Raw genomic sequence first — 21,482 nt, forward strand, 5'->3', positions numbered from 1 at the left:
CTTTGAACAATCTATCGAGGGGATTTTTTTTCTTCATGTTTGGTATCTTTTGCAGTCTAGGGGCTTTTTCTTCGAACGTTGTACTCAGATTTCGACAATCCATGTACCTTTTACACGTTTTCCAACTCTCTTCTCCCATTTGACTGTAGTTTCTGTACCTTTGCAAATTTATCTCTAGTAGGAGTACCGTTTCTCTTATTAGTCCGAGAGGCTACCTGGCGGTGTAGAACCAAAGGACCAGACGACATACTTTTACCATTTGTCACCGTAACCCGCAACTTACCGAGAGTTCCGAAAGTTTTTGTTTATTATGGTCTCGGCATTCCCGTCCCTGTCGATCCGTCTCCATGCACCCGAGTTACAGATTGGCGGGACTTAGGATGCAAGTGATGGTAGTAATCATAGAACTTTCCAAACTAATTAGTTATAGTTATTACACCTGCAACGAATCCATTTTACCGCAGCAGTGTACCCACCCTCGCGACAGCATGCAGCTCGGTGGCCTGGTCGATTGAGTCATTCTGAGGAATGCTGAGCGATGGCTGGCCTCGGAGCTGGCTTGCCTTGATACTTCCAGCTCTAGGCTTTGGATTAATTGCCCACGGATACTCATGGCTAGAAAGCCTCCAAACATGAATGTCGAGTGGCTACAACTGAAGATGAGATAGATCAAAGAAGTAGTAATTCCCACACTACCAGGATATCCCCCCATTTTCCCATTACAGCGCCCTGTGAACTAGAAATAGACATGGAACAATAAAACAACAGCACGTAAAACCGGGGAATAGACAAAAACATCAGAGTCGCGCCGTGAAGAATGATAAGACAGAAAGACCACGGAGGGAGCAGGTTCGAGAACCCAATTGTGCACATCCACCGTCTTGTTTACAGCTCGGGCTTGCCCTTCTTCTTCTGCTCGACCTTGAGGAGCAAGGCACGGTTGATGCGGGGCAGGACACCACCGAAAGCGATAGTGGCGCGGATGAGGCTGTCCAACTCTTCGTCACCACGGATGGCGAGCTGCAAGTGACGAGGCGTGATACGCTTGACCTTCAGATCCTTGGCGGCGTTGCCGGCCAACTCCAGTACTTCAGCGGTCAGGTACTCGAGGACGGCAGTCACGTACACGGCGGCTGTGGATTTGTCAGCATATGAGAAACAGACACCGGGAAGGAAAAGGGGACATACCCTTGGCACCAACGCGCATCTTGTTCTGGGTGTTGTTCTTCAAGAAACGCTTGACACGACCGCAGGGGAACTAAAGAATCCATGTTAGTCTTATGAACCGGGACGGTGGGGTCGACGCGATTCGGGGCCCATGCGCGACGGAGAGGACATGCGACCGGGTGGGATGATGGATGAGACCCCTCGCCAGACCCTGAAACTCCAGGCCGGTGAGGGGGAAGTCAACTCGACGCGTCGTGGTGTTGACAGAATTCCATAGTCCAACCCCTGATCTCATGTCTTCAATCAACAGCATAGACCACGGGCCAGGGCGACAACGGGCGACGACACACCTGCAGGCCAGCCTTTGCGCTGTGAGACTTCTGGGCCTTCCCCGCAGAGTCCTTGGAACCACCCTTTCCACCGATAGACTTGCCCTTTCCGCCAGGCATTTTGACTGAGTATTCGCAGGTATTGGGATAGCGCGTTGGATTGAGATGGCAAGCGTTCCTGTAGGAAGTTGGATGGGGGAGCGATTCAGAATGCGGGAAGGCACGCGCGTTGTTGATGGATGGAGAAGTCAGAAATGTCCACGCCGGCACGGTCGCTAAAGACGGCCCGACGCTAGTCCCAAAGCGGTAATCATCTCAAGGTCGCCCAGCGATAGTTGCACAGTGCACCGTTGACTGTGGTCTGTGTCGGTAAGATTGGATCTGCTGGGTGTTATCATATCGAAAGTGCATAAATAAGTCTTCCATCTGCCAACCACGGAGTATTGGGCGGTGTTAGTTTGAACTGTGTGGTCAGTAGGCGCCACGGTGTAAGCCTGTTTGCGGGCATCCACAGAGCCATCAGGTCATCTCGGGCGGCGCCAAATCTGAAGGTCTAGTCATCAAGAATTGTACCCGTCCGTATTTCTGCTGGTCATCAAGGAGAATGGACTGAGGGTTCGTTGAACCTTTGGAAAGAGTAGTGAAGATCCGAACACAAACCGTGGAGTTCGAGCGCGAGCGGAGCAGGTCACCTGACAGCGGCCAGACAGTTCTTCCGAAGTGCCAGGTGGCCCGGGGCAAATGCGATCGAGTTTTGGTTCTCCAGTATTCCTTTCATCTCCCCCGTACCTCATCCAGCACCCTCAAGGTCCGACTCGTCAAAATGGTGTCTCCTCAAATGTATGTCTCATATCTACGCCATGCATGGACTGCTCTAACACGTCGTGCAGTACCAACCTGGCCATCATCTTGGTGATGATGCAGCTGTCCAAGAAGGTTCCCTTCGATAACCCCGATGTTCTGATGGGCGTCCGTGCTCTGTACATCTTGTCCAACGTCCTCATTGTGGGTATCTACCTATGGACACAGGCCAAGATCAACAGCAAAAAGGGTATGTGTATCGTCGCATCGCGTCCATGAGATACCACGCGACTCTTGACTAACCAACAACTAGACATGACGACCCTGAAGTACGTCGAGCCCGCCCCCATGGGCGCCGGCGAGGAGGCCAAGCCCGTGACCACCACCAACATGGACTACGATAAGGGACAGCTTCGCCAGCTGTTCCGCAGCCAGCTGATGGGTGTTGGCATGATGGGTGTGATGCACCTGTACATGCAGTACACCAACCCTCTCCTCATCCAGTCGATCATCCCCCTCAAGGGTGCCATCGAGTCCAACCTGGTCAAAATCCACATCTTCGGCCAGCCCGCTACCGGTGACCTCGCCCGTCCCTTCAAGGCTGGCGGTGGCTTCATGTCCCAAGGTGCGCCCAAGAGCGACAAGGCCTCCATCGAGGCTGCCGAGAAGAACTACCGCGGCGGTGTCAAGGAGGAGTAAACGGTCGATATATGGCGGATCAATCGGTACGATCGACGGTCATCTTTTGACCCAGACTTGCATGGGGAAGCTTTGCTACGGCCGTTTCTGACTTGTATTATATCCCTTCCAAATACCATGGCGATGAGTCGAGCGGTGACGCTCTTAATTTTTGAACTATTCTTTCATCCTCTGTTCTTTTTTCGTCGTAATGGCCTGCCATCCACTGTTGGGGTGGCGATGCGATACGGATCGTAGCGGGTATCTGCGAAGTTCCATGGGCTTCCACCGAAGCGAGAGCGATAAGGATTTGCCGATTAACCTCGAGTCCAGGGGCTGCGGTGGCATGCTAGAATGTATGCCATATCTCACATCTCACATCTCATCCTTGCCATCACTGCCATCACTGCCATCCCTTGTCATCATTACCTCCAAAGGTCTTGATCCGGGTTCATATTCGTCTGAACACGCCCCTTTGCCCCCTCGGATGGCCGGTGCCGGAGATTTATAATCTTCTGGATTCGCCTGATTAACTCAAACAACATAAATGCAACATTAAACCAGAAAGAATAATAGTAAAAATCTGATTGTTCCCGTGGCCCAGCTACCGGTGACCTCTTTCAGGGCGCGGGCCACTTCTTATACAGTTGCCCCATCCCAAATTGGTCCACCGCAGTCTGTTTCGAGGCATCCCGCTCCCGCCTGGCCGCATACGGCACACACGGGCCCCAGAGAGAAGTGAATCAAAAAAAGAAAAATATAAATCATGAAAAGAATAATGAAATATGAAAGATACTAGTGGCGACCATTAACTATGGATCTGTACCTGTTGGCCTGACCTGATGGTTGTGGTTCAGTGGTTACTAAGGAGACGGTTGCCCCTCAGTCATGGCATCATCCACTGCCCCTCCACCCCCTCCAAAGCCCCCCCCCTCCTCGGGCATCGGGCATCGGTAGGACTACATTATCGTGCCGAAGTAGACTGGCAAAACATTCTAGAGCTCCTCGCCGAGGCAATAAGGTCATAGAGACCCGACGTGTGAGGATCGTCGCACGCTCATTGGCACAGAGTAGAGCAAATATCGTAAAGCTTCCTGAATTCCCCGGTGTATGAAACCGGAAAAGGGCACTGGGGAGCTGTGCAAGCGGCAAGTGCCGGGAACTGCAGCTAGCTTGCTCCGACGCGCCGAGACGTCTGGGGACTTCTAACAAGGTGCCGGTGTAGAGTTGGGTGATCTGGTCGTTGCGTAATACTACAAGAATTGCATTCTCCCCCTCCCCCTCCTTCTTCCTTCCTTCCCCATCCCTCTTCTACCCTCAAAAAAGTAAGTCTCATCTCCCACCCCCCTAATTTTCATCTGGGATCTTGATCCATCTGGGCCATTCTTGCCTCTCTCTCCCTCGCTCTATCTTTTAACACTTACTTACATCGATTTGTCTAATAGAACTCATTTATCCGCAAACATGGTCCCCAAGGTATGCTCTCCGGGTCGCAGCCACGTCGTGTCGCAAATTCTCATCATCCTCTAGGTTGGAATCAACGGCTTCGGTCGCATTGGCCGTATTGTAAGTTTCTTTTGCTTTTCATCATTATCTCGATCACCAGCTAATTCCTCACACAGGTCTTCCGCAATGCGTAAGTTCCTTACTCTTCGACTCCGCGTCTGGTGGGACGAATTTGATTCTAATTGTTACACAGCATCAACCACGGTGGTGTTGACGTTGTTGCCGTTAACGACCCCTTCATTGAGGTCCACTACGCTGTAAGTTTTACCCTGGTGGCCTGGTGGCGGGGTGACCCCCTCCACAGACCCCTGCAATTGCCCCGCATCCTGTACTAACCACACCCCCCCATGATGTAGGCCTACATGCTCCGCTACGACAGCACCCACGGCCAGTTCAAGGGCACCATCGAGGTTGCCTCCGACGGCCTGATTGTCAACGGCAAGAAGATTACCTTCTACGCTGAGCGTGACCCCGCTGCCATTCCCTGGGGTAAGGCCGGTGCCGACTACATCGTCGAGTCCACTGGTGTCTTCACTACCCAGGAGAAGGCTGGCCTTCACTTGAAGGGTGGTGCCAAGAAGGTCATCATCTCTGCCCCCTCCGCCGATGCCCCCATGTTCGTCATGGGTGTCAACAACACCTCCTACGAGTCCAAGGTCGACGTTCTCTCCAACGCCTCTTGCACCACCAACTGCCTGGCTCCCCTCGCCAAGGTTATCAACGACAACTTCGGTCTCGTTGAGGGTCTCATGACCACCATCCACTCCTACACTGCCACCCAGAAGACCGTCGACGGTCCCTCCGCTAAGGACTGGCGTGGTGGCCGTACTGCGGCCCAGAACATCATCCCCTCCTCCACCGGTGCCGCCAAGGCTGTCGGCAAGGTCATCCCCTCCCTTAACGGCAAGCTGACCGGTATGTCCATGCGTGTCCCCACCGCCAACGTCTCCGTTGTCGACCTCACCTGCCGTATCGAGAAGGCCGCCTCCTACGATGAGATCAAGGCCGTCATCAAGAAGGCCTCCGAGAACGAACTCAAGGGTATTCTCGGCTACACTGAGGACGATGTCGTCTCCACTGACATGAACGGTGATGACCACTCCTCCATCTTCGATGCCAAGGCCGGTATCGCCCTGAACCCCAACTTCATCAAGCTTGTCTCCTGGTACGACAACGAGTGGGGTTACTCCCACCGTGTCGTTGACCTGATCGCCTACATCGCCAAGGTCGATGGCCAGTAGGAATCAGGACAGCGTCCTGGGGCCAGGAGTCTTCTCTGAGGATAGTTCACCGTGAAGGTACCTGTCGATGCGGGACTGGATGGGAATTTACCTCGTAGAAAAAACTAGCTGTTACGTCCATTTAATGAGAACCAAATACATTCCGGTTGCGTTTTAATCTCTTCTGTAATTCTAGACAGCTGGAGGACGTAGATAATGCTTCCAGGGTTTAGCGTATAGTTCATCTTTTGCGATGGGGCGAATCCGTGGCTGCCCTTTCGCCCGAAGCTTGAGTGTGCATTTCGGGACGAAAGGAACCATGACTATCTATTGATATGCCGAGGTTACTCACTGGACTCGTAGACGATTTATGCACCGAATCCGACTCTAGTGTTTACTCTATCTACTCATTGGATATCCCATTCCTCAATAGCTGTGAGTACACTACCGCATGACTTTGAACCTTAACAATGACTATACGTGTGCGCAAACTTTGGACGCAAATCTAAATGGATTGGGATGATAACACTGGAAACCTATTCTATCATACACATGTAGCCTTTGTGCCAGAAGTGCAGCTTGATCCTATCTTATCTCGTAGTTATAGCTCTTCCCAGTCGATAAGGCGATAAGGCACCAAGACCCGCATATCCGGAGATAACTCGGGTTCAAGGCGGTGTATGAAGCGGTAAGTCATTGAATGTCTGGCAGTAATACATAAGGACCAGGACCAGCCCAGGGATCGCCATATCAATCATCCACCATCCCCCAAGTACTGCTTAGTCTCAGCGGTGACGCCTTGATACCAGCAGTGTCGCATTGGAATTGATTATTTAAATTCCAATTCTTGCCTCTTGCCTCTGGAGCTCTCCGCAAGAAAGCTGCACTTGCTGTCTCTGGGGGTCGCAATTGCTCGCGCGGGAATACAAAGGACGGAGCTCTATACGGCCACGGTCCCGTTCCAGCACGGCTGCATACCATTCACTGTCTGCAGGTGAATCGTTTGAAACGGTATCACCCGGGATTGTCTGCGACATTTACTGCTTTATCGCCTAAGCATCTTCTGCGGAAGTCGTGCATGTTTTGAACCAGCCATTGATTCACGATATTTTGTCATGAAATTTTAAGCACAAGAGTTAAGCCTCATTGAAAGAGGACTGCTCCTTGATTTTTTGAAACACCAAAATGGAAGAAGAAGAGAAGTCCATTACGGGGCAGACCCACAAGCTGCCTACCATGCCCTCTCATGCGTCTCTCACGCATCCCCCTCCCTCTACTACCCATCTACACAATCGAGGGGATCCTACTCTGGCTCCTTCATTCATTCATCCATCCGCGCCAAAGTCTTTATCTCCAGGTTCTGAGCCTTTCTCATCGCATCTTTCTAGTGGCCACTTAGGGGAGGCGTTAGAGGGACACTTGAAGCCAAGTGACTCGGAGAGCAACTCCGCTTCCCAACACGCGAAGCGAGATAGTCTTGTCGAACCTAACTCTGACTGGTCTGATGAAGAGGTCATGCCTCGGTCTGGTCTTCCAGTTGGGTCGCTAGCGACAGGTCTTTGCTACGATGAGCGTATGCGCTTCCACTGTGAAGTCCGTCCCACCTCGGACGTGCATCCGGAGGATCCACGTCGGATCTGGTACATTTACAAGGAGCTATGCCGTGCTGGCCTTATCGATGACCCGATGTCGACGCGACCCCTGGCTCCGAAGACCCTTCAGAGGATCAATGCGGTCAAGGCTACTCAAGAGCAGATTACCATGATTCACACCGAAGCCCATTACGCGTTTGTTAAGAGCACTCAAGGTATGACGAAATGGGGTTGTGATTTCGGTCTGATCACTAACTGAATGCTAGCGATGGATGATGATACGTTGGTGAACTTGGAGAAGCAGAAAGATTCTATCTACTTCAATGATTTGACGTTTGCCTCTTCCATTTTGTCTGCAGGAGGTGCTATTGAGACTTGTCTGGCGGTTGCGCAGCGCAAAGTCAAGAACGCCATCGCCGTCATCCGCCCGCCTGGCCACCACGCCGAGCACAACGAGGCCATGGGCTTCTGTCTGTTCAATAATGTCTCCGTTGCAGCACGTGTCTGTCAGAAGGAACTCGGTGAGAAGTGCCGTAAGATCATGATTCTCGACTGGTGAGTGCACATCAGGCTCTTCTTTCTCATGCCGCTATACTGACTCGATTACCAGGGATGTCCATCATGGTAGGCGAAAATCTGCCACGTTTGATTAAAGAATGTACGCGCTCACATGATTACAGGAAATGGGATCCAGCAAGCCTTCTATGATGACCCGAATATTCTTTATGTCTCTATTCACGTTCATCAGAACGGCAAATTTTATCCCGGTGGTCCTGCAGGAGATTGGGACCACTGTGGTGAGGGCCCAGGACTTGGAAGGTAATTGCCTAGATTCACTACTTGGGAGAGTCAGATTTCGAAAAAAAAAGTGTACTGACATCCGATTGAAGGAATATCAACATTCCTTGGCCTGATCAAGGAATGGGTGACGGTGATTACATGTGGGCTTTCCAGAAAGTTGTGATGCCCATTGCTACCGAGTTCAACCCGGACTTGGTGATCAGTAAGTCTGGATCTTTCTTGATAGGGGACCATCTTTAACTCCTGAACAGTTTCGGCTGGGTTTGACGCTGCTGCCGGCGATGTTCTGGGTGGCTGCTTCGTCTCCCCTCCCTGTTACGCTCAGATGACCCACATGCTCATGACTCTTGCTGATGGCAAGATTGCTGTCTGCCTGGAAGGAGGATATAACTTCCGTTCTATCTCCAAATCTGCCCTGGCGGTGACCAAGACCCTTATGGGTGAGCCGCCGGACCGTCTGATGAACACTATTCCCACAGAGGCTGCCAAGGCCACCGTCGGTCGCGTCATGAGCATTCAAGCTCAATATTGGAGTTGCATGTTTCCGAAGCCACCAATCAATCCCGTGTGGGCAAACCGACTTCACGGTATGTTTGCTGCCCCGCCAGCCCACGAACAGACATTGACAACTGTGTCAGACGTCCTTCGTGACTACCAGTCCAAGCAACTTTACGAGGAACTCAAACTCACCCCGTTGTGGATCTATCGCACCGCCATCTCCAAGTCATTCAGTAATCAAGTCCTGTCAAGGTCAGTGCTGCAGGAACTACAGGAGCAATGACGCTCAGGCTCACCGTTATCTTCAGCAACAACACTCATAACCCAGTTCCCCTTATCGTTATTTTCCATGATCCGTAAGTATCTTGCGAAAAAACCAGAGTTGTCCGTTCTAACTGTCTTTAGCCCCGAGATTATGGGACATCCTGACCCGGTGACTAGCCGAATGGATGCTCACAACACCTGGGTGGTAAGTTGACTGAAACGGCCCAGTTGATCAAAATGCGCTAACTTAAAAAGGCGGATGGCGAAAAGGACTACCTTGAATGGATCGTCAAAAAAGGCTATGCCGTAATTGACGTCAATGTCCCCAAGCACGTTACTCGGGAGACGGTAAGAGTTGACAGTCAACACTCCATGTATATACCGACTGATCACCGGCACTATCAGTCCACCGGCAGATACGAGGACGAGGATGAAAATCGTTCCACAGCAACCGAAGAGCTGGCCAGCTATTTGTGGGACAACTACATCGAGTAAGCAGGCGATTTTGTCCGACTGGTGACTGAACACCCAAGTAACATAAGTCAACAGGTCTACCGAAGTCACCGAGATCTTTTTCATGGGAATCGGTAATGCCTTCTACGGGGTAGCCAACTTGCTTATCAACCGAGGTGCGTCCAACACTACATGAAGCCAAGAAAAGTCGCTGACTGGAAATAGAAAACCTTTACAAACGCGTTAACGGAATCGTGTCATTCGTGGCTGAGAACCCCGTTCGTGCGATTGCATCTCCCACGCAGACGTGGTTGTCTAAGTGGTATCGCGAGGTAAGAGAATCTTAAGATCAGTCTCATGCTTTCCCCACTCACCTGCTTACCATTTTACAGAACTCTCTTGTATTTGTCTCAGAGACGCACGGAGTCTGGGGCAACCCGGACCGCAAACCGTCCAAGCGCTATGGAACCCTGATCAAGTCCCCTGAGACACAGCTTAGCGAGATGCTTGCTCGGCACAAGGACGAAGTATTCGAATGGATTTCCGAACGTGCCGACGACGAGTCCGAGGAGGAAGGCGAGGATGCTGATCAGGACGCAGAGATGAAGGACCAATGAGGCTGCATCAGTGACAGCCCTAGGCTGGACGAATTCCCTAATGTTGCTTTAGAGTATTTTCTCTTCGAGACCCCTTGTGGTGCTACCTACCGCGATAATTACCGCTGAGTGCGTGCCACAGCACGATTCCACTGATCCGTTTCGCTTCATCACACAACCGATGCTTCACTGAACAAGTCATCAAGCGTCTCTAGCCGAGAATTCCCCGCAGAGGCAAGTAAGAAATAGTGCGGCGCTGTACTGCTAGCCTTGGTAAGCGAGATGATCTACTGCCGGATCCAGAGATGATCTAAATATCCTTGAAGAGGCGACTACGTCTTGTTTTTTTTTTTTTGAAGGTGAAGTTCGGTAAAGTGGAGTTTGAATGAAATATTGTACATGTGCAAGGAGCCCTCTCGCAATTTCTTTCACATTTTAGGAAAGAGGTCAAAAGGACTCAGAAAGGCAAGATGTTAGTATGTAGCATAGGCTAAATTCTCTGGGCTTTTGACGGGGATTTAGATCCTACGTCACGGAGCTGCAAGTCCCGCCGAAACGACAACCGAGCAAATACGAGAATGAGGCGGAAGACTTGATTTTTAGTGTGGAAGTAAAACACCACCAACCACATCATCACATCTCTGGCGGTGACGAGAAATGTTCCGGTTAGCTGATCTCGGGGCGGGATTTTCACGAGATGCACGAACTAATGCATCCGGTGCCTAGGATGTAACTATCCCATGTCTCAGACTTTTACCCCAGATTTGAAGCCAGGGTCCATCTCCACTCTTGGCGCCCCAGAGAGAGAGAGAGGACGGAATTCAGGTCGAAGCACTCTGAGACATACGAGTTCAGCGTGACTTTGTTCTTTGACCTTCCAACCTATAGCCACTTGGTTCTCCAACGTCCATGCGGGGCACTGTTCGTCGGCTATGGCTGGCGTGCCATCGTTTCCTGCGCTCTGCCCACGTTGTCTCAGAAAAGGCAGGCGAATGGAGATGGCCTGATTTTGTCATCGAAGCTATTCCCTGAGGAGGAGAGTGAGAAAGATGTCTTGGTGCCGGCAGTGCATCCTGCTGAAGTGCTCGGCAAAAAAGCTATATAAATCTGGGAATTCCTCGCCCTTGAAATATACATCAACAGTCTCAAGCTTCAAATCTACATTGACTATATTATTCTACCCCAAAAGCTCAGACACCATGCGTTTCACTACCGCCATCATCGCCTCGGTCGCCGCCCTGGCTCCCCTGGCCAGCGCTGTTGGCAATGCCGCCGTTGTGAACCACTGCGACTTCCCCGTCTACCTATGGTCTGTTGGTGGCTCTGTTGGTCCCAAGGTCACCATCGCACCCAAGGGCATGTACAAGGAGCAACTGCACCATGATCCCGCCTCCGGTGGCATCGCGTTGAAGATCACCACCCACGCGAACGGTCTCTATGACGGCAGCGCACAAACCAACTTTGCTTATACTCTCGATGGTAGCACCGTCTGGTACGACATGTCCGATGTCTTTGGTGATGCTTTCTCCGGCCACACATTGAATGTGCTGCCCTCCGACCCTACCTGCCGCCGCATCTGCTGGGGAAGTGGTGTCGCTCCCAGTGGTAGCCAGGTTAAGGATTGCCAGGCTAACTCGGATATTTCACTGAACCTGTGCGCCGCCGCCAAGTGCTAGAGGCTCTGTTAGGACCTAGGGTGTGGGTGATTGGGCTGTGGACTGGGGGCGCAGTGACACTAGGTTGCAAGACTAGACGGCGCAGGGCCCAAAAGAGCCTCAAGTTTGGTCGTTGGGCGATTGGATGAGACTTGACTGTTGGATATAGTTAATGAGTAATGAATTCATATGTTGGAATTGAATCGCCTTCCTCGGTCTGGATAACCCTATAGAACACTGGAAGTAAACCAATGCGCTTCGTTTGGGAAGCACAGTATTAGGAAAGTTCTAACCTAGGAACCTCAGAATCTAAGGATATAAGGATCTAGGAAGGATCGAATACTGAAATCCCCGGTTGACCGAAAAGAGCCTCATAACTAACAGCATCGAGGTCTGGAAATGCTCCGATAAACACGCTTAGTCAGGACATTTGATCGTTGGGTTCGCCCCGCCTCCGTCGGCTTTACAATCGTCGATTGACACTCTTCTTTCATCTTCATCTATATTCCATTGACTGCACATACATTCCTCGCGTGATTCTGGTGCATTGGCCATACCAGACACACCGCTACCTTCTCCCGACCCTTACCTTGATGCCCCCAAGGTCCTCTACTACACGCCCGTGGTTGTGGTACAGAGGCCTGAGTTGCAATCCAACCGCTCCCTATTTGCTGTCACGAACCTCACTGACTTCCTTTGTTCGGCCGTCATTCCCGATTTCTTCATCCGAGCTCCCCTGGGTCCGCTCATTCTCTTCCATCCACCCGTCCCCTGCCACACCTTCCGTCATGACTCAAATTGAGCGCCTCACAGAACGCCTGGAGAAGCCGGAGCTCGATGATCGGTCCTACCGTGTCATTCGCTTGCCTAACAAGCTTGAGGCTCTTCTGGTGCACGACCCTGACACTGATAAGGCTAGCGCCGCCGTCAACGTCAATGTGGGCAACTTCTCCGATGAGGATGATATGCCAGGGATGGCACATGCGGTAGAGCACTTGCTGTTTATGGGTACGAAAAAGGTACGTCTTTTTTTTTTTTTTTCCGAGCTAGAGGGCGGAGAGTGGAGAGCAATGCTGACGTCTATCCCGGCACTGCATAGTACCCCAAGGAGAACGACTACAACCAATACCTAGCCGCCCATTCCGGCTCTTCCAATGCATACACTGCTGCTACTGAAACGAACTACTTCTTTGAGGTATCGGCCACTGGCGATTCGAGTGCGCCCAAATCCACTGGACAGAACACACCCACCGAATCCACAAATGGGACGAATGGAGTTGTCGGTGAGGTCTCATCCGACAGTGCTGGAAAATCAGATGGCAAGTCGCCACTATATGGCGCTCTAGACCGGTTTGCTCAGTTCTTTATTTCACCTCTCTTCTTGGAGTCGACATTAGACCGTGAGCTGAGGGCAGTGGATTCAGAGAACAAAAAGAACCTCCAGAGCGACCTGTGGCGACTGATGCAGCTGAACAAGTCACTTTCAAACCCTAAGCACCCTTACCATCACTTCTCAACTGGTAACTTGCAGACACTGAAGGAGGACCCCCAGAAACGAGGACTGGAGGTGCGTAGTGAGTTCATCCGGTTCTATGAGAAGCACTACTCGGCGAACCGGGCCAAGCTGGTAGTTCTGGGCCGAGAGTCTTTGGACACGCTGGAGCAATGGGTGGAGGAGTTGTTCGCCGATGTCGAGAACAAGGATCTGACCCAGAACCGCTGGGATGATGTGCAGCCCTTTTCTGAAGAGGATATGTGCACCCAGGTGTTTGCGAAGCCGGTCATGGACTCTCGCTCCATGGATATGTATTTCCCATTCATTGATGAAGAGAACCTGAACGACATTCAGCCCAGCCGATATATCAGCCACTTGATCGGCCACGAAGGACCCGGTAGTGTTCTTTCCTACTTGAAGGGCAAGGGCTGGGCCAATGGTCTCTCAGCCGGTGCTATGCCAATCTGCCCTGGCTCTGCCTTCTTCACCGTTTCGGTTCGTCTGACGCCCGAGGGTCTCAACCAATACCAGGAGGTTGCCAAGGTAATCTTTGAGTATATTGCCATGATCAAGGAGCGCGAGCCAGAGCAGTGGATCTTCGACGAGATGAAGAACCTGGCTGAAGTGGACTTCCGCTTCAAGCAGAAGACACCGGCCAGTCGTTTCACCAGCCGTCTCAGCAGTGTCATGCAGAAGTCGTTACCTCACGAGAGGCTTCTCAGTGGATCGCTGTTGCGCCGTTTTGATCCCGAGCTGATTAAGAAGGCCATGTCTTATCTCCGTACTGACAACTTCCGACTTATCATCGTTTCCCAGACCTTCCCTGGAACCTGGGACCAGAAAGAGAAGTGGTACGGTACTGAATACAAGTCAGAGAAGATTCCTCGGGACTTCTTGAACAAAATTCAGGATGCTTTGGAGTCGACCGAGGCGACTCGTACTTCTAACGTGCATATGCCACACCGAAACGAGTTTGTTCCCACAAGATTGTCGGTGGAGAAGAAGGAAACTGAGGAGCCCGCGAAGACCCCCAAGCTGATCCGCCACGATGACCGTGTGCGCCTGTGGTTCAAAAAGGATGACCGCTTCTGGGTTCCCAAGGCTACTATTAACATCACTCTGCGCAACCCCTTGGTTTGGGCGACTCCAGCGAACCTCATCAAAACCAAGCTTTACTGCGAGTTGGTCCGGGATTCCCTCGATGAGTACTCTTACGATGCAGAGCTTGCGGGACTGGATTACCATCTTGCAGCGAACATCCTTGGTCTGGATATCTCCGTCGATGGATACAATGACAAGATGTCTGTTCTGCTGGAGAAGTTGCTCACTACCATGCGTAACCTGTCCGTTAACCAGGACCGGTTCAACATCATCAAGGAACGCCTGACCCGGGCCTTCCGTAATGCTGAGTACTCGCAGCCTTTCTATCAGGTTGGCGACTATACTCGTTACCTGCTGGCCGAGCGCAGCTGGGTTAACGAGCAGTACATTGAGGAGTTGGAGCACATTCAGGCCGGCGATGTGACCACCTTCTTCCCTCAGCTGCTGGAGCAGACCCACATCGAGGTCCTTGCCCACGGCAACCTGTACAAAGAAGATGCTCTGCGCATGACTGACTCTGTGGAGAAGACTCTACAGGGTCGTTCCCTGCCTCCGTCGCAGTGGTACCTGAGACGTAACATGATGATTCCTCCAGGAAGCAACTTTGTCTACCCCCGGACTCTCCAGGACCCTGCTAACGTCAACCACTGTATTGAGTACTATCTCTTCATCGGTGTCTTCTCGGATTCCACCCTGCGTTCCAAGCTTCAGCTCTTCTCTCAGATGACGGACGAGCCTGCATTCGACCAGCTGCGCAGCAAGGAACAGCTCGGATACGTCGTGTGGAGTGGCTCCCGTTACAACGCGACCACCATGGGCTACCGTGTGATCATCCAGAGTGAGCGCAACGCCAAGTACCTCGAGTCTCGCATTGAGTCATTCCTGCGTATATTCGGAACTACCCTTGAGAACATGCCCGAGGAAGAGTTTGAGGGCCACAAGCGCAGCGTCATCAACAAGCGTCTGGAGAAGTTGAAGAACCTGGGCTCGGAGACCGGTCGTTACTGGTCTCACGTCGGCTCGGAGTACTTTGACTTCTTGCAGCACGAGACTGACGCGGCCAACGTGCGCAACCTGTCCAAGGCTGACCTGGTTGCCTTCTACCGTCAGTACATTGATCCCGCCTCGAAGACGCGAGCCAAGCTGGCGATTCATCTGAATGCGCAGTCCGGTACCCAAGCTGCTGAGAGCGACAGCTCGGATGAGAAGTGCGCCCGTCTGGTCGAGATCGTCGACAAGCAGCTTTCGGCTGCTGGTTTCACCTCGGACAACACTCAGCTGCAGACGGCATTCAAGGATCTGGACCTGACCCTGATTGATCAGCCACAAATCGTGTATATGGTCAAGGCTTACATGGCCGGAGATCTCAGTCTGTCGCCGGCCCAGATCGACCCTGTGATTGGGAAACTGGAGAGCACCTTGGGCCTGCAGCTGAAGCAGCTCGGCCTGGCGAAGGACGAGCCTACCAATGGTGACGTGCTTACTCCGGAGCCCGTCGTCATCACGGACGTATCCGTCTTCAAGGCTCGTCTGCCTGTCAGTACTGGTCCTGTTGCTGTGTCTGATATCACCGAGTTTGAGGACTTTGATGCGAAGCTGTGAGTGTGTTTGTTTTTATGTAGGGTTGGTGCAATGGAGCAGTAGAAGTGCATAAAACTCACAAAGGAGATAAACCTAGTATCTAATTGCTTGCATCAATACAAATGAAACAGTCTAGTAACCGAAGTGCATCGTGAGTTGCTTTCAATTGAAGCTCATCGTATAATTTCAGACCGTGGACTTGGGCGCCTCAGGCGCCAACGGGTATGTCTTATCTAATGCCGATAACGAGCTTGTCCTGGTCGCCATCTCAGTTCGCGCCCTTCTTGACCGCCGCAACCCCAATCAACAATGGCAACCACTACAGCTACGGCGATCCAGAGCAGTCACCCGTGAGTATCATCAATCTTGTTGACGATCGCATGAAGCAGGACTCGAGCTAACACAGGCCAATTCCAGTGCGATTGTCCCCAAGGACTTCTCTGCCCAGCAGCCGGAGACTATTCGCCTATACCCTCTGTCGAACTACACTTTCGGCACAAAAGAAACACAGCCGGAGGAGGACCCATCTGTTCTTGCGCGCCTCAAGCGATTGGAGGAGCACTATAACCTTCATGGTATGCGGCGCACTTGTGAGGGCATCCTGGTCTGTCACGAACACAACCACCCGCACGTCTTGATGCTGCAGATCGCCAATGCCTTTTTCAAACTGTATGTCTGAATTCAGAAAAGGAAGGGGGTACATGGAACCCGCTAACGAATTCACAGACCGGGCGATTATCTGCAACACGAGGACGAGGAAATCAATGGCTTCAAGAAGCGACTGAACGAGCGCCTGGCACCCGTCGGCTCACAGTTCTCTGGAGAAGGTGTGAATGAGGACTGGGAGATCGGCGACACTCTGGCTCAATGGTGGCGACCGAACTTTGAGACTTTCATGTATCCGTTTCTGCCTGGGCACGTCACACGGCCCAAGGAGTGCAAGAAGCTCTACTTTATCCAGCTGCCCAAGAAGAGTGAGTGACCGGTGTGTTCCAGGCTCTTAATCCATCTTTTGCTAATTTTGGCTTCCAGAGGTCCTCTCAGTCCCCAAGAACATGAAGCTTCTGGCCGTGCCGCTATTCGAACTATACGACAACACCGCCCGCTACGGCCCCCAGCTGTCAGCCATCCCTCACTTGCTCTCGCGATACAACTTTGAATTCGTGGATGAGAACGACAACGTCGTTGCCGTGACCCCTGGCACTCCTCTAGCCGAGAACCAGATCCCGCGCACCAAGGTCCTGGCTGGTGATGACGGACAGGATACCGGCATGACGGATATTGGAGATGGAGAGCGAGAGGGATAGTCACAGACAGGGAGTAGAAAGAAATCTAATGTCACCCGTTCATGAGCGTACACCTATTTGGCTTCAAATGTTCAAATGTTTCCTGTTATGTCTGCTCTGGTGAAAGTATAGGGATCCTCCCCGAATGAAGCCCACGTGCATGCTCGTGGTATATACACGTTCTGGGGCGGGCGCTGAGGAGATAGCTGCACATATTGGGTTTGCTGAAGAGAAAAGTAAATCAAAATCCGTGCTAAATAGTCCTAGGATTGGGACCAAGGCCATGGTGCGGATCAATGGTCACGAGCATCTGGATCTTCGTTTCCACTTACCCAGGTAGGTAAGCTAGATGATGCACTAGGTACTCGAATAAGACATGTTCCCCGCTCGAATAAATTGGCCTTTGAAAAAACAATCTCCAGGGCTCGGAGGTGCTTACTCTGTTGACAATGATGGCGTTCACGAGAGGTCAGTGTGTACTTGGGGTCTGTCCACAGGAAGGTCGGATACACCATCAGTCAACTAGTTGATCAACCTGAATTTTCAAATGTTACCTACCACCGGGGCACTATCGGTTGACACCTAGCATTTCCAAGGCAAGTAGTGAGTCCCCTTTCCACATATCTCATACCCGTGGACCTGCTAGCTATCTATACCTTAGGTTTAGGGGTTGAAATACTCTGTTTGTACCCTGCAAATCACCTTAGTGTAGGATTGTCGAGAACATGGTATTTTATCTGACCCTGAGAGTCTCCAAATTATATTGTAAAACGGCCTGGTGGATCGCCGGGTCCACTTTTAGGCAGTCCTTACGTATACGAAGTATAGAATAGGCTTCTTTTGGCTTACTAGGAAGCCTCTTTCTGGAGTTGACGACCTTCATAGTACTTATTGGGATTGAAACAGACTTATTTCTATCTATTTGACGGGCATTGGTCCTCGGGACACCCGTATATGGATACTCAAATGAGGGCCCAACCATCTTGAATGCCCGAGGGACCTTCGGGAGTGCGGCGGACCTCGGGGGCCCTTTACTGAAAGAGAACTAGATCAGTTCAAAGGGTCATGGATTGGTACATGCCGCTTGCCCAGATAGGAGAACACCTGCTATGGCAGCCAATAGCCATATACACGTCTGCGGGGTATCAGCTACATGGAAAGTTCAGGGCACATACGAAGCTTTCCTGCACAGACGGCAACGGCACTCGGAATTTCTAGAAGCTCGTTTCTCACCGGATCACGGCGACGGTACGCTCTCGATGTCTACGGTGGGCCAACACCAGGATACATCCTCACCAGTTGATGATCCACTTACTGAACGCCGAAAAAGAATCTGCGGAGAAAGGAGGGAAATGTACCCCAATGGAACTATCCTCGTGCTCAAAAGCCCCCAAAGCCCATGCCCCGCGCCCCTGGCTATGGCCAAGTCTGACTGGTTACATTCGTCTAGTGTGAAGAACGCTGGAATGCCGATCATTTGGAATCCCCACCACTCAGACGGAGAATCCGCCCTCAGGAACGGACAACGAGCCCTTTTTAGAATATTCGCCAGAATGAAACTTGACGCCCTGTTGTTTATTCTCCCGGCTATACCCCGCCCGGGACTTCGTGGTCTTGTGGTCTCGTGGCCTCGTGGCCTCGATTTATCTATATCGCGAATCTGGGAAGAATTAGTATATAATGGAGGAACTACGCCAGGAGGTGGCAGCAGAGTAAGAGAGCCGGGGACTTTACATTAGGCATCTAGTCACTTTTGATTGATTTCCAAGCCCTTCAAGTCACCTAGAAGATGCATCTCGGTCACCTCTGGCACCTCGTGGCTGCGGCGGCGTTTGCCGTGGCTGCTCCTGCTCGTCTAGTACCTCGGGGTAAGATGGGACGACTTTAACTTCCTCCTTGACTACCCAGGCTGACCCGAGGCTCAGATGTTTCGTCCAGTGTCTTAGAGCAGTTCACCCTCTACGCTCAGTGGGCGGCTGCAGCATACTGTTCCAACAATCTCGACTCTACTGGAGATGCGATTACCTGCGCAGGAGATTATTGCCCGGAGGTGGAGTCTTCTAAGACTATCTCGCTATCCGAGTTCAACGAGTATGTTTATCCTATCTCATTCTTTGGAACCGGAATACTAATGTCTTAGTACTAATGACTTCGGCGACACTGCTGGGTTCGTGGCCGTCGACGAGACGAATAAACAGATCGTGGTCGCCTTCCGGGGTAGCAAGAGCATCAGCAACTGGATTGCCGACCTGGACTTTGATTTGACCGATGCCAGTGACCTGTGTGATGGCTGTGAAGCGCATTCGGGATTCCTGGGGGCGTGGGAAGCCGTGGCTGACTCGATCACGTCCCAAGTCGCCTCGGCCAAGCAGACCTACTCCGGGTATACACTGGTCGTGACAGGCCACAGCCTCGGAGGGGCCATTGCAGCCATAGGTGCCACTGCACTGCGTAATGCTGGGTACGATCTCAACCTGGTGAGTCTTTCTTCTATTCTCTTCTGAGATCTGCTCTAACGCCATCGCAGTACACCTTCGGCCAGCCACGCGTGGGCAATTTGGCCCTGGCCACCTACCTGACTGAGCAGGGGAATAATCGGATGACTCATCTGAATGATATTGTACCTAGGCTGCCACCTATGGACTTTGGCTTCTCTCATTCAAGTCCCGAATACTGGATCACCACTGGGGACGACGTGACAGTGACCACATCCGACATTGAGGTCATTGACGGCATAGACTCGACAGCCGGCAATGCAGGAGAACTCATCGAAAGTGTTGACGCTCACGCCTGGTATATCATTGATATTGATGGGTGCGAGTAGAGTATGAAGCAGTGATGAGCTATGATGAATCTGAAACATCTCCTGAAGAACCCCAGACTTGATTGTGTAGTACATTGGTCAACCCGGCGCTTCAATCAGGGCGATAGACGTTAAGGAACTTCACTCCATAGATCTAGAAAGACTTAGGCCGGATGAAGAAGATTTTCAAGTCCGATTGATGTTTACAATCGGATGTTACATTGTTAAATATCTCGTGGACGACCCACCGATCGGCTGTGGCTGGAGCTTTCGGTGGCGGGGATAACTTTAACACGTAGTGACCCTCGCATTTCTCGGTTTCATACTCACCAAGCTCACTAGCTTCATCAGGCTAGGGTTGCCTTCGCCGCCCATCCCCGGATTCTCTGCCACATCTAGTCTGCCACATTTAGTCCCAGGAGTTAACCCTTACCAACTCCCCAACCACCTAACGCGCCATGATCTGACACTCCGATGCTCTATTCCCTCTTACAACATGCTATTCGCCCCGAGCGGACCGCAGAGTCCTCGCCGTCGCAATCGCATCAAGTCTATCCTCCTCACAATATTCATCGTTCTCGCCATTTACTTCATCTTCTTCGCGCATCCCGAGTCGTCCCATAAACCCTCCACCAAAACCGATTATGCGCAGCTACACAAAGCGACCCCAACTCCCAAAGCGGACGAGCAGGCTCGTCCAGTGATTCGAAAACACAAGGAAATGATCGTGGCCAGCATGAAGAGTGATGATACCTCTTGGTTCACCGAGTACTTCCCGGACTGGTCCAGGAGCATCTACGTGGTGGACGACAAAACAGCCCCCTTGACAGTGCCATATAACAAGGGGCGCGAGTCAATGGTATACTTGACGTACGTCTATAAAGCTGCACAAACTAATACGCGGTGCTAATGCGACGCCTTATACAGCTATATCATTGACAACTACGACTCCCTCCCAGACGTTATGCTCTTTTTACACTCCCAACGCTTCCAATGGCACAACGACGACCCATATTACGACGGCGTAGCCATGCTACGAAACCTCCAGGTCCCCTACCTACAGAAAAAGGGTTACGTGAACCTGCGCTGCGTCTGGACGCTCGGATGTCCAGTCGAGATCCACCCGCTCAGTGACGGGCACCGCGACGACGTGCATGCGGGCGAATACTTTTTGAATGCGTTTAAGGAACTGTTTCCCTCATACCCGGTCCCAGAGGAGATCGGTACAAGCTGCTGTGCACAGCTTGGAGTAAATCGAACGGTTGTTCTTTCGAGACCCAAGAGCGACTATGAACACTTCAGGAACTGGCTTGCGGCGACTACACTGACGGATGACTTGAGTGGAAGAATTATGGAATATTCGTGGCATAGTAAGTGTTTCGTGCGGGCTATGAAACATGTGATACTGATGGTTTATAGTTATATTCGGACAAAAGGCTGTGTACTGTCCCTCCGCAGAGGCCTGTTACTGTAATTTGTACGGTCTTTGCGACTTAAAATGCTCAGAAGGCACATGTGCCGGTCGCTATGTATTGCCGCCCTTCTCTTCCTTGCCCAAGGGTTGGCCATACGTTGGATGGGATGGTCAGGCCCAGAACCCGAGTTACGGTCTGCCAGAGTCGTGAAACGCGCGGGATGAGAGGGCCAAGATCAAAG

At 51.7% G+C, this 21,482-nt stretch overlaps 8 protein-coding genes across 8 annotated transcripts; 7 read left to right on the forward strand and 1 right to left on the reverse strand.

Annotated features, from left to right (window-relative positions):
• Positions 1-885: 885 nt before the first annotated feature.
• htz1 (histone H2AZ) lies at positions 886-1,616 on the reverse strand (the record flags this gene model as incomplete). The annotated part of the gene is made up of 3 exons (XM_056883512.1): positions 886-1,133; positions 1,189-1,258; positions 1,518-1,616. 3 exons carry the CDS (start codon positions 1,614-1,616, stop codon positions 886-888), a joined length of 417 nt encoding a protein of 138 aa, XP_056741790.1.
• Positions 1,617-2,319: 703 nt separating this feature from the next.
• N7443_003457 (PHO88 family protein) lies at positions 2,320-2,996 on the forward strand (the record flags this gene model as incomplete). Its single annotated transcript, XM_056883513.1, has 3 exons — positions 2,320-2,336; positions 2,387-2,547; positions 2,611-2,996. 3 exons carry the CDS (start codon positions 2,320-2,322, stop codon positions 2,994-2,996), a joined length of 564 nt encoding a protein of 187 aa, XP_056741791.1.
• A 1,443-nt stretch (positions 2,997-4,439) lies between these two features.
• Positions 4,440-5,722, forward strand: gpdA (glyceraldehyde 3-phosphate dehydrogenase GpdA; the record flags this gene model as incomplete). The annotated part of the gene is made up of 5 exons (XM_056883514.1): positions 4,440-4,451; positions 4,506-4,541; positions 4,598-4,611; positions 4,675-4,738; positions 4,838-5,722. 5 exons carry the CDS (start codon positions 4,440-4,442, stop codon positions 5,720-5,722), a joined length of 1,011 nt encoding a protein of 336 aa, XP_056741792.1.
• A 1,164-nt stretch (positions 5,723-6,886) lies between these two features.
• Positions 6,887-9,926, forward strand: hdaA (histone deacetylase hdaA; the record flags this gene model as incomplete). Its single annotated transcript, XM_056883515.1, has 14 exons — positions 6,887-7,508; positions 7,560-7,848; positions 7,904-7,917; positions 7,974-8,112; positions 8,184-8,296; positions 8,346-8,681; positions 8,733-8,844; positions 8,901-8,948; positions 8,998-9,061; positions 9,112-9,204; positions 9,262-9,347; positions 9,406-9,485; positions 9,535-9,641; positions 9,702-9,926. 14 exons carry the CDS (start codon positions 6,887-6,889, stop codon positions 9,924-9,926), a joined length of 2,328 nt encoding a protein of 775 aa, XP_056741793.1.
• Positions 9,927-11,104: 1,178 nt separating this feature from the next.
• N7443_003460 (putative BYS1 domain protein) lies at positions 11,105-11,581 on the forward strand (the record flags this gene model as incomplete). Its single annotated transcript, XM_056883516.1, has 1 exon — positions 11,105-11,581. One exon carries the CDS (start codon positions 11,105-11,107, stop codon positions 11,579-11,581), a length of 477 nt encoding a protein of 158 aa, XP_056741794.1.
• Positions 11,582-12,348: 767 nt separating this feature from the next.
• N7443_003461 (uncharacterized protein) lies at positions 12,349-15,758 on the forward strand (the record flags this gene model as incomplete). Its single annotated transcript, XM_056883517.1, has 2 exons — positions 12,349-12,579; positions 12,660-15,758. The coding sequence occupies 2 exons, from the start codon at positions 12,349-12,351 to the stop codon at positions 15,756-15,758; spliced, it is 3,330 nt and encodes a 1,109-aa protein (XP_056741795.1).
• A 288-nt stretch (positions 15,759-16,046) lies between these two features.
• On the forward strand, positions 16,047-17,044 carry N7443_003462 (cleavage and polyadenylation specificity factor subunit 5; the record flags this gene model as incomplete). The annotated part of the gene is made up of 4 exons (XM_056883518.1): positions 16,047-16,087; positions 16,155-16,406; positions 16,464-16,711; positions 16,770-17,044. 4 exons carry the CDS (start codon positions 16,047-16,049, stop codon positions 17,042-17,044), a joined length of 816 nt encoding a protein of 271 aa, XP_056741796.1.
• Positions 17,045-18,812: 1,768 nt separating this feature from the next.
• On the forward strand, positions 18,813-21,451 carry N7443_003463 (uncharacterized protein; the record flags this gene model as incomplete). The annotated part of the gene is made up of 8 exons (XM_056883519.1): positions 18,813-18,891; positions 18,949-19,114; positions 19,164-19,500; positions 19,551-19,837; positions 20,340-20,696; positions 20,754-20,850; positions 20,875-21,196; positions 21,246-21,451. 8 exons carry the CDS (start codon positions 18,813-18,815, stop codon positions 21,449-21,451), a joined length of 1,851 nt encoding a protein of 616 aa, XP_056741797.1.
• Between the last annotated feature and the right edge of the window lie 31 nt (positions 21,452-21,482).

Source organism: Penicillium atrosanguineum (assembly GCF_028827265.1).
Source record: "Penicillium atrosanguineum strain IBT 20685 chromosome Unknown utg000003l_segment0_segment0, whole genome shotgun sequence".
In the NCBI taxonomy this organism is placed as follows: Eukaryota; Fungi; Ascomycota; class Eurotiomycetes; order Eurotiales; family Aspergillaceae; genus Penicillium; species Penicillium atrosanguineum.